We start from the raw sequence: 12038 nt of genomic DNA, 5'->3' as shown, positions 1-12038 counted from the left end.
GAAACACTTTTCCTGTGAGGCTGACTGAGTGCTGGCATAGGTTGCCCAGAGACGTAGTGGAGTTTGCATCTTTGGAGACAGTCAAAAGCCATCTGGATATGGTTCTGGGCAATGGGTTTTTGGGGACCCTCCTTGATCACATTACCTGCAAAGGTCCTTTTCAGTCTAAACCGTTCTGTGATTCTTTGTTTCTGTGATTCACACAAATACGAAGATTTGGTCATTGCTCTCAGAATGTCATAAATTGAGTTAAGCAAATATGAGGAAATACAATAAATATTATAAGTAGTGTAAGGATTATTTTACAGTCAACTACTGTCAAATTATAATTTAGTCAAATGTTAAGCATATGCAGGCTTCTTGTCTTTGCATAAAGTCCATAAATACATTTAGCCTTAGTGAATACATCCAGGCTTTCCTAATGCAGCTCAGTCTTGTGCCTTGACCAGTATCTGCACATGGGCTTTAATTTGTTTTATTAGTTTTATCATGGAATCATAGAATGGTTTGTGTCAGAAGGGACCTTTAAAGATAATCTAGTCCAACCTCCCTGCCATGGACAGGGACATCTTCCAGTAGATTATGTTGCTCAAAATCCCACCCAGCCTGACTTTGAACACTTCCAGGGATGGGTCACCCACAACTTCACTGGGCAGCCTGTTCCAGTGGTTCACCACCCACATGGTAAATAATTTCTTCCTTATGTCCAATCTAAATCTACCTCCTTTCAATTTGAAACCATTACCCCTTCTTCTCTCAGTAGGCTTGGTAAGAAGTATCATTCCATCTTATAAGTCCCCTTTAACTATTGAAAGGCCACAATAAGGTCTCACTATAGCCTTCTCCTGGCTGGACAACCCCAACTCTCTCAGGCTTTCTTCATGGCAAGGACATCCACTAGACCAGGTTGCTCAAAACTCCATCCAACCTGACACTGAACACTTCCAATGATGAGGCATCCACAACCTGTTCCAGTGTCTCACCACTCTCATAATAAAAAATTTATTCCTTATGCCCAATCTAAACCTACCTTCTTTCAGTTTCAACCATTGTCCCTTGTTCTGTCACTACAGGCCTTTGTAAAGAATCTTCCTCTATCTTTTTTATAAGCCCCCTTTATATATTGAAAGGCCACAGTAAGGTGTCCCCAGAGCCTTTTCTTCTCCAGGCTGAACAACCCCAATTCTCTCAGCTTCTTTCCATACGAGAGGTGTTCCAACCCTCTGATCATTCTTGTGGCCCTGCCCTGGACCTACCCTAACAGGTCCATTCCTTTCTTGTGCTGGGGACCCCACAGCTGGATGCAGTACTCCAGATGGGTCTCACGAGAGTGGAGTAGAGGGGGAGAATCCCCTCCCTTGACCTGTTGACCGTGCCTGTTTTTATGCCGCTCAGGGTATGTTTATGACGGGGATTCCTCCAGTTGTCTAAGGAGGAATGAGAGGCAGAGACAAACTGCTGTATAGTGACCATAACCCTTCATTCTGTCCTCTGCACCAATTATGGGGTAGGTAGGGGGGCCTGAAGTGAAGGAATTAACTTAATCCTGGGAAAGAGGGTAGGAAAGGTGTTGTTTTAATGTTTGTCTTTCTGTCCCTATCCAAATTTACTTTAATTGGCTATGAAATAAAAAACTGTCCCCAGGTTGAGTCGTTGTTGCCCCCAGAGGTAATTGGTAAGCAATTCCCCTGTCTTTATCTTAACCTATGAGCTTTGTCATCCTTCCTGCTGAGGAGGGGGCAGCGAGTGAGCAGCTGGGTGGGCGTTTGGTGCTTAGGCAAGGCTAATCCATCACAATATTCCAAGCCATTACATTTTATCATACTTATACTTTATCATATCATTGTATTAGAGTAAATAAATTTACTTCTCATGCAACCACTTTTTTGTGCTGTTGGAAGAGTAGAGTTGCCAGCTTTTGAAAGCACTGCAAGAGCAGTTACGTCCTCCCAGTCTTACAAACCACTTTATGCTCCATGGAAGGTTATGGAAAGAGTTTGATTTAGATGCACATTTCTTCCTAACTCTAGATTAACACTGTTAATCTCTTAACCCCATGCTAGTTTCATTTTATTCCAATGAAGAAGCGTAGTCTCTGTCCAACAGTGGAATTTTATTGCACTTTTGCCAGAATCCTATCTGCCAGGACGGTCAAATAAAGATGCTTCCTGGGAAGGTGGTTAGAAAAAGTCAAAACAAACAAACAAATCCTACTCATAATTGGCTGGTCCATTGGAAAAACAAAACAAAACAAAGCATAAAAAACCTCCAAACCAGTAAACCTTTCCAAAAAAACCCAACATATGATCAAAGGAAACCACTGTCGAATCATGAATGTATTAAGAAGAAACATAATGATTGCCTTATTTGCAAAAAGATATGGAGGTCAATACAGAATGTCTGTTCTTTTCTTGATTCAAAAAAGAAATGGACAGGAAGACCATAATTTAGTATTTATGCACTTTTGCAATTGAAAGAGGAGATATCAGAAGACAGGAAGAGAATAGAAAAAGTTGCCCAAAGACAAAACAGGGGCACACTTCTGTCAGAAAGTTCTGAATGAGCTTTATTCTCTCCAGTGACTGTATTGGGTGGGGTGGAATATTTACAAGCAGTGCAAACTATCTCAATCAGATATTGAAGAAACAAAACAAAGCAAATGCAAGTAAAGTGATCATATTAATGAAGAGAAATAAGATATTAACTCAAGAATATACCTATTAAATATTTTGTTAGTAAAACTTGCTATAGCTTTTTTAAAAGCTGGGCTATGGACCTGCTATTTTTTTTATCCCAGTTAGTCACCCATCATGGAAATATTGATTTTTTTTATCCTTTTCTCCACAGCTGTGTCTTGTGGGAACCCTGGCACCCCAGCCAATGGTATGATAATATACACTGATGGAATATTATTCTCCAGCTCAGTCATTTATGCCTGCTGGGAAGGTTACAAAACTTCAGGGCTAACTACTAGACATTGTACTGCTAATGGGACATGGACTGGCACTGCTCCAGACTGCACAGGTAAGAAATAAACTTTCTTCCTCTAAAACTTTATAGTAGTAAGTCCTCCAGCCTTCCTAGTGAAAACAATTATTTTGTTAGATAAAATAACACATTTTTCCCCATTCATCTGTCTTTTAATACATTGATATTTTATATATTTAAAGGCCTTTTTAATACACACTAGATGTTTCCAGAACTATCTTTTAAAATGGAGACATAGATAACTTTTCTGTATTTGTTTACCTCATGAGTGTCAACACTGAAAATATTACATTATTCCTAAGAATATGTGTTCCTCTAGAGTTTCCTTTATCTGTATTTTTGGGGGTTGACCTTTTGGGTTGGGTTTTTTTTGTGACTTATTTACAGAGGAAGAAGTTCTGGTAGTTGAAAATCTGCTTTTACCTAATTGGATACATTACTGTGCCAGATTTTATTGTGAGCCAGAGGAATTGGATCCGACTCATAACCATTCTGCTAAGGACCAAGAGTCAGGGAGCAGCAAGATCGGGCTATCTCATCAGGGAAAGAGAGTGGGGAGCAGAGGGGTGCTGCAAGGCCAGAAGGGCCAGTGGCCTCACTGACAGGGCAAGACCCATCCAGATCCACGGTACATCAGTACAGTGTTAAAAAAAAGAAAGAAAAGAAAGAAGGAAGGAAGGAAGGAAGGGAAGGAAGGAAGGAAGGAAGGAAGGAAGGAAGGAAGGAAGGAAGGAGGGAAGGAAGGAAGGAAGGAAGGAAGGAAGGAAGGAGGGAGGGAGGGAGGGAGGGAAGGAAGGAAGGAAGGAAGGAAGGAAGGAAGGAAGGAAGGAAGGAAGGAAGGAAGGAAGGAAGGAAGGAAGGAAGGAAGGAAGGAAGGAAGGAAGGAAGGAAGGAAGGAAGGAAGGAAGGAAGGAAGGAGGGAGGGAGGGAGGGAGGGAGGGAGGGAAGGAAGGAAGGAAGGAAGGAAGGAAGGAAGGAAGGAAGGAAGGAAGGAAGGAAGGAAGGAAGGAAGGAAGGAAGGAAGGAAGGAAGGAAGGGAAGGAAGGAAGGAAGGAAGGAAGGAAGGAAGGAAGGAAGGAAGGAAGGAAGGAAGGAAGGAAGGAAGGAAGGAAGGAAGGAAGGAAGGAAGGAAGGAAGAGGAATTTCGTAACTTTGCTGGAATTTCATTGTACCATCAGCATTAGGCATAATGTGACAAAGTTCCCAATATGAAGGAAAGAAAAGCCCTGTCAAAAGTATCACTAACATATCAGTCTGCAGTAGCAGTAGAGTGTACCAGCTTAAGCTAGTGTATTTAATGAACACAGTATTTGGCCCACACTATTGCAATGCCTTCAAAAATATGACTTTTTAGCTAGAAACTGATGATAACATTTTTGATTTTGTGTGAAATATATTGATAGAAATTTTTCTTGTCTTGTACAGTTAAAAAAAAAGGACATTAACTATACATAATTCTATGTTTCATTACATGTTTATTGAAAAAAACCCACCCTTTTTTTTTCTTTTCCTCACTAGTGATCAGCTGTGGAGATCCAGGTCCATTAGCAAATGGAATTCAGTTTGGAAGTGATTTTACCTTTAATAAGACAGTCAGCTATCAGTGCAATCCAGGATACTTGATGGAGCCTGCCAGTTCGGCTACCATGTGTTGTATGAAAGACAGCACTTGGAACCAGAGTAAACCAATTTGCAAAGGTGTGCTTTTGAATTTAAATAGTTTACAAATACTGTTTTGGTATTATAAATGAAATTCACTAATCAGTGTCTTTATATATAAAAAAATGTCAAAACATTCTCTGGGACAATTAACATGCAAATGCAACTAAAACATTTAGATAAATATTTGTGTAAAATTTGTATTTATTTTGCACATATGCTGTGGTATGATATCAGTCAGAATAGCAACATTAATGACTACAGTAGAACCAAATCATTCTGCAATGAAGATTATTGGAGTGCTCAGTTTCAAATGCTAGGAATGAAGTACCCAGTTTTGATTTTGGACCCATTTATCTTGGATTAGATGGCCAAAATTCTGTAAAGGGATCCTGCATACCAAACTTTCTATAAAAGATTCCCTTGCTGGTTTAGTGTAGTCATCATAAACAGCCAAAAAGATGCTTCACAAATAGCTAATTACAAGTGCTAACATAAAGGTCAGTGTCGGAATGAGACTGAAAGGCAAATAAGGTAGCCTAGTGAAAATTGTTAGCACTACTACAGCAGCTCAGGGAGTAAATTTAACAGCCTAGGGCATCTTCTGCTTATGAAAGGCCTAGACTGCCAACTCATCTAGCATTGCTTTAAAGTGGTGTCTATGCCTAGCCTACTAATTAAATTTTGGCATATGTATTTTACTGACCATATTTTCTGTTGTAAAAATCACTGACTGAGTGATTTTACAGTTGTGGTCTTTGCTGAAAGAACTGATGTGTAAATGTAAACTTGGTCATTCCAGATTTCATCAGTTTGGGCACTCTTTCATAAGCTGGAAAACATCATAATATTTTTAAAGAGTCTTGGCCACTAATTACCCATAAAGTAAATGTCCATAGCATGCTGAAAGCCTTAGAAAATGAGCAGGTGAATGAACAAAGTCATATTAAAGGCTTTAAATACTGCTGCAAAATTAGTTTAAAATAAAATGCAAATATTTAGAATCACAGAATCATAGAAACATATTTCTTGAAATAATTCACATTTATTAAAAATGTTCACCTAGTTCAGTAGCCTGTTGCCAGCAATGATTAGTAATGAATATGTAGGGAAGAGATTCAGAACTAGGTAAGCTATATACTCTTCTGGCTTCCAGCAACACAGAGCTTAGGGACTTCCTAAACCTTGAGGTAGTATTTTTGTATTTAAATTGCTTTTCTGTCTACTACAGGCTGCTTTGTCAACACAGGAGTGCTTTGTTAGAACTGAACAGCATTAATATTTTTTTTAGTTTCAAAAGTGTGAAGTTATTTTGTTGCATTCTCCTAAACTCTATAAAGTCTTGAAATTATAATTTTCTTTTTGTGACACAGCTATTACCTGTGGTCCCCCTCCACCAGTACTCTACGGGAAAGTGGAAGGATCTGATTACCGCTGGGGTGCCAGTGTGAGTTACAGCTGTGCAGAAGGCTATCAGCTGTCTAACACAGCTATTCTCTCCTGTGAGGGTCGAGGAATTTGGCGGGGAGACATCCCACAATGTTTGCGTAAGTTTTCAGGGTATAGGTGTGTTGGGCTTCACAAAAGCTACAATGAGTTGTGTTGGGCTACAATCTATTGTCTTGGGCTACAATCAGTTTCTCACAAAAGGACTCAGCTAGATCAGGTAATATATGGAACACTGCAGGATTCTCCCTCCTTCTCCCAAAAAGCATACCTCATTATGAAATTGAGTGGTTGTGCCCATTTAAGGTCTTGGATTTGTTCCTTTCCCCAGTGACTCCAACTCTTATTACCTAATTGGAGCCGTCACCGTTTGCCTTACTGATAATCTTTTTAAATGTTCTGAATTTGACTTTTAGTGAACATGATTAAAATTTTCTTTACACTTTTCCTTTTTCTTCCTTGTTTCCATTTTCATTAACAGGTGAAAATAAGGATCCTAACCCTTAAGCTCATAGCCTTGTTCTCCTTTCTAAATTCTTTTTTTCTTTCCTGAAGGCGAGTACATACCCTAATATCTTGTTTGTATTTGTTTTTCAGCTTATTCTAAATCTGTCAGCTCATCTCGTTCAGTGCTTGAAATCTTGTCAGGACTCTGACAAACACTTTTCCTTTTACTTAATTAGGGCAAAAATTTCCAGCCTGCTCATCTGAGGGTGACTGATGTGAAAACTGGATACATTTTGAAACATTACAATATAGCATTGCCTACTTTGAGATTACTTTGTCATCCAAACCTAATCAACATTTAAATGTCTCAATTAAAAGGTCTATTTTTCCAGGTTAACTTTTATGCTTATAATAACTATAAAAGTGACAATTAATTTTAAATTGCTGTCAAGAATTTTTCAGAGCTACAGTCCTACACGTCTAGATGAACATAGCATTTGCACTCATATTCAGTATGCCTGACTTGCACATAAAACAGTGTAGAATACTTCAGTTGAGGCACGTGCAGTTTTTAATAAGTTTTTTTTATTTCCTTTTTTATATATTAGCTGTGTTTTGTGGTGATCCTGGTACTCCAGCAGAAGGACGTCTCAATGGAAAAATCTTCACCTACAGATCTGAAGTTAGCTTTCAGTGCAGACCTCCTTTTATTCTGATAGGCTCTTCAAGACGATTCTGTCAAGCAGATGGTACTTGGAGTGGAATTCAGCCAACGTGCATTGGTAATAACTACCACTACTTACGCTGTTTCTATGGAGAATATTCTTGATAAACTCTATCATAAATCTAGCAATTAGCTTTCCAAATATAGAAAACATCTCTGTAATATAAAAAGAACTAGATAAATAAGGTTATATTTTGAGTATAAAAATTTTAGGATAAACACAATTGCATATGAAGTAATCTGTAAATTTACATGATTGCTTGTCTGCTGGAAATGCAGAATGTCAATAAGTGCAAGCACATAAATTTGTTCCATCTATTTTTAGAATCTTTTAGATATGCAGAAGACTGGCAGATTAAAGACCAGATTCTGTCACTGGAGACTTAAAGGCATTTGTCAGAATCACTCCTAAATCAAAAAGCTTTCTGGACTTTGTGAAAGTGGCTTGTACACCTCAAAAGGATGAAGGGTGCTGGGTCTTACCTTCTGAAATTCTGATAAACTGCCAAGTGTTACCAGTTTCTCATTGACTGATGTGCAACTGATAGGCTTTTAGCATGTTACATATTTAAACTCACTGAGAGAAATGCTGGACGTCTGTAACTCCCACTGGTATCAGCATTTGGCCCAACTTGGGGCGACTTGCTAGAGAAAATTATTTTGGTGTTATAATAGAAAAATATTTTTTGATATTTCTAAACAAACACATTCAGACACAGACTGTAGCCTATTTATATATTTTGCTGTGGCTGAGATACTGGCTATGTGGAAGAGCTGGGATGGGCACTCTGGAAAAAGGTGGTAAGCAAAATTATTGAAAGCAGACTGTGTCTGTAAATTATGACCTTAACAGTATGATTTTTTAATATGAATTCAAATCTCCTTCTGTCCATGGTTTTTATGAACTGGGCAATCCATCTTAAATTTATTTTTTGTAACGGAGGCAAGAATGTCTACAAAAGCTAAATCTCAGGTCTATTGTGAAGAATCAGATTTGAAAATGACATTTCTATTCATATTTTGTATAGCATAATATCGAAGTATATGGAAAATACTGCGTCAAAGGAAAGCTTTTCTTTTACATCGTAGTTTTTATATTATCATAGAAGGAAAATATTACACCATCTAAAATATTTAGAGATACCATTGTTAAGCAATTTTAAGATTAGTGAACAATACCGAGAACTACGCCTAGAAATACTATACGATGGCAAATGATGGCTAGCTTTTCTATTTCTGGATATTGATAATTTCCTTAAAATAATTTGTGAAGTCTTCCTTTTTTCCCCACTGTTTCCTCAGATGAGACATATCTTAAAAATTCAATTCAACTTCATGTGTCTATGCAATGGCATTCCAGCTGACGATAATTTATCAAAGTTCTTGGTCAGGATTGTGTTTGGTTTTTATTCTTGCACGTTAGGTCAACAACCACCCAACTTTTGAAGCCTTTGGTAAATATCAGTCCTGTTGAATTGTTATTCTCTACTGATGGTTAACATTGACAATGGAAGTTGACTAAGAGCAAAATGACATACCACATTATTGTATGTGATAAGTTCAATTTTCTCTCTACAGAAAACTAAAAATGGTTACAGATGAAATACAGTCCCAAGTTGCGTTCTTTCTAATGCAGTGTCAGCACAAAAACAGACTTGGTTGCCAAGAGGGAATCGCATAGTACAGAAAGATCCACTGGATCAAGTCCTGTGCTGTCTACTTGGTGGATGTGACTGGGCAACCCCAAAGCAAATACATCCTCAGAATATGAAGTGGACATTGCTGAATCAAAAATAGTTCCAGGCTGCTTTAAATTAAACTCATGAAACTGATCACCATATAACTAGTTATACCCTGCTGGCATACCCTCTTTTGTGGGGGTACTGTCTTTTCATTCTCCAGCAACAACTAATTTAGTAGTCCATTTGAAACTTTTTTTTTCTTGGTGACATAGAAAAAATTCTATCAAAAATTTAGTACTTTACTCGCTATAAGAAAGCAGGTTGTTCTGGGGTTCGGGTTTTTTTTTCAGTTTTGGGTGTTTTTTTATTAGAAATCTAACTTAACCATTAAGCTGTTGATAGGGAAAGAAGAGGAGAAAAAGATTTCCCTATATGTTCCATCTGCATTGTGAATAGTGGGATATACTATGTTTTAAAAAAGGTTTAAAAGGATAAACTCAGAAAAATTAATGCAATCCTAACTCTAAAGTCTACACTACCAAAGGTACCTGCAAAAATGCCCTTAAATAATGGCAATATACTGAAACTAAGCACTGTGATCTATCATGGAAATTTAATTGGAAATACAAATGTAATGTACAGAAATACATTCCATTAAAAATTTGATTCTTGTTGCCACTAGACATCAATGAAATTACTTAATATTTGCAAACAGTTTTAGAGTATTGTTTCCATACTATGATGATATATGTTGTGTTTCTCATTTTACGTTAGATCCAGCTCACAATACATGTACAGATCCTGGTACTCCACATTTTGGAATACAGAACAGTTCCAGAGGTTATGAGGTAATTCTTTCTTTTATTTATTAGCTTTCTAAATTGAAGATACATTTAATAATTACAAATATATTAAATTATCTGTAGGTTTAAATGTCTGATGTCTGATGTAAACCTTAGGAAATTCCTGCTCCTTTTTAATAAAAACTCATGCTTCATTCCAAGCTTTTTTTTTTAACATACATCTTAAAAAAAAAAAGAACTTCTAACCTTGCAATATATCATGTGTTCAGTCCTTCAGGAGACTTTGTAGGATGGACTATTTACAGATTGATTACTTAATATGATATGACATGATATAATTAATTTGCTTTATGATCATAATTCTTTCATACATTGATGAATAGTCAGTAAATACTTAACAACCAAAGATCTGTCTAATCCAAAGGCCGTGTAGTCCTTGACAAAAAAGTCAACAAGTGACTTAACTAAATTAGCAATTCATGTTACATTTTATTCAGTCAGTGAAGATAAAATTATTCTGTGTGTTGGATCCAGGTTCTCTGTGATGAATGCCCTTTCTATAATTTCCAAATTCCTCACAGGTTATTAGCTTACCAAGTGACAGACAGATAAGTGACTGAGGAAATAGAAGTAGATGCAACAATGACCAATCCACAGTCATTATACAGATCGATTAACCTTATGTGAATAGATTCTTCAGGTATAAATACTTGTGATTGGAACCTAAAATATGTTCCATTTCTTTTTCCTGCTTATTTCTGAACCTAGGGTAGTGTGCCACACAGTATTATGATATAGTTAGTAGAACTGTTTTTCAAAAAACAATCCTGTCTCTAAGTTCGTCTGGTTATTGGTACCTTGCCTCTCTTGCAACTGTGCTGTCTGTCACTACTGTGGCTGTCAGCTCTTTCCTTCACCTTCTGCTCTTGCCTGTCTTGCAGATGCCAAGGAACTTCTCCCCTAGACACATCTTGTGGCCTCACCCCTAATGTTGTTGTTCTAGTATTAGGTGCAGTTGCTTTTCTGTCTGTTGCTCATCTTGACCCTGTACCTGTCCCCATCATCACTTAAAAGCAACTGTAATCTTTGCACCTAATTTGATCTGGGGTTTGTTTTTTGTTTTATCTCCCCCTTTTATCTGTCTCACAAGTTATCTTTAATACCAGAATTGTACTGGCCAATTCACTCTTCTAATGTTTATTGAACATCAAGGCTAATTTTAGCTTCTCATTTACCTCTTGAGGCAATACTAAGTCTTCATCTGTTCTGTATTTAGTCTTTCTCAAGTATATGTGTGGTAGATTGACCTTGGCTGGACAACAGGTACCCACCAAAACCACTCTATCACTCCCCTTCAGAAGCTGGACAGGGGAGAGAAAATATAACAAGAGGCTCGTAGGACAAGATAAGGATGGGGAGATCACTCAACAGTTACCATCACAGGCCAAACAGACCAAACATGGGAAAAAATTAATTTAATTTATTACCAATCAAATCAGAATAGGGTAACAATAAAATAAAACCTAAATCTTAAAACACTCTCCCATCCCTCCCTTTTTCCTCAGCTCAATTCACTCCTGATTTTCTCTACCTCCTCCCCCCAAGTGGCACAGGAAGGCGGGGAATGGGGTTTGCAGTCAGTACACCTCACACTGCTTCTGCTGATCAGCGGGAGGATTCCTCACACTCTTCCTCTGCTCCAGCGTGGGGTACCTCTCACAGGAGACAAGGCTCCATGAACTTCTCCAACATGAGCCGTTCCCACAGGCTGCAGTTCTTCATAAACTGCGCCAGCGTGGGTCCCTTCCATGGGGTGCAGACCTTCAAGAAGACTACTCTAACATGGGTCCCCCATGGGGTCACAAGTCCTGCCAGTAAATCTGCTCCAGTGTGGGCTTCTCTGTCCACAGGTCCACAGGTCCTGCCAGATCCTGCTTCAGCCTACATTTCCCACAGGGTCACAACCTCCTTTGGGCATCCACCTGCTCCAGTGTGGGGTCCTCCATGGGCTGCAGGTGGATATTTGCTCCACCATGGACCTCCATGGGCTGCAGGGGAATCTGTGCTCTGGTGCTTGGAGCACCTCCTCCCCCTCCTTCTTCACTGGCCTTGGTGTCTGCAGGGCTGTTCCTCTCACGCAGCCTCACTCTTCTCTTCTGACTGCTGCAGTTGCTGTTGTACAGCAAGTTTTTCCCTTGTTAAATATGTTATCCCAGAGATGCTACCACCCTCACTGATGGGCTCAGCCTTGGCCAGCAGCAGGCCTGTCTTGGAGCCGGCTGTCATTAG

At 38.6% G+C, this 12038-nt stretch overlaps 1 protein-coding gene across 1 annotated transcript in view; it reads left to right on the top strand.

Moving 5' to 3' along the window:
• The window catches only part of CSMD1 (CUB and Sushi multiple domains 1), a 1237849-nt gene that overhangs the window by 1203278 nt on the left and 22533 nt on the right, over positions 1-12038 (top strand). The window contains exons 58-62 of the mRNA XM_075086937.1: positions 2848-3024; positions 4507-4686; positions 6021-6194; positions 7149-7322; positions 9721-9794. Of these exons, the coding sequence (XP_074943038.1) occupies positions 2848-3024; positions 4507-4686; positions 6021-6194; positions 7149-7322; positions 9721-9794 (779 nt within the window). The remainder of the gene's footprint in view (positions 1-2847; positions 3025-4506; positions 4687-6020; positions 6195-7148; positions 7323-9720; positions 9795-12038) is intronic.

This window comes from Phalacrocorax aristotelis, chromosome 3, assembly GCF_949628215.1.
Source record: "Phalacrocorax aristotelis chromosome 3, bGulAri2.1, whole genome shotgun sequence".
Lineage (NCBI taxonomy): Eukaryota > Metazoa > Chordata > Aves > Suliformes > Phalacrocoracidae > Phalacrocorax > Phalacrocorax aristotelis.
The sequence above is the reverse complement of the archived record's forward strand: the minus strand, read 5'-3'. Positions and strand labels throughout refer to the sequence as shown.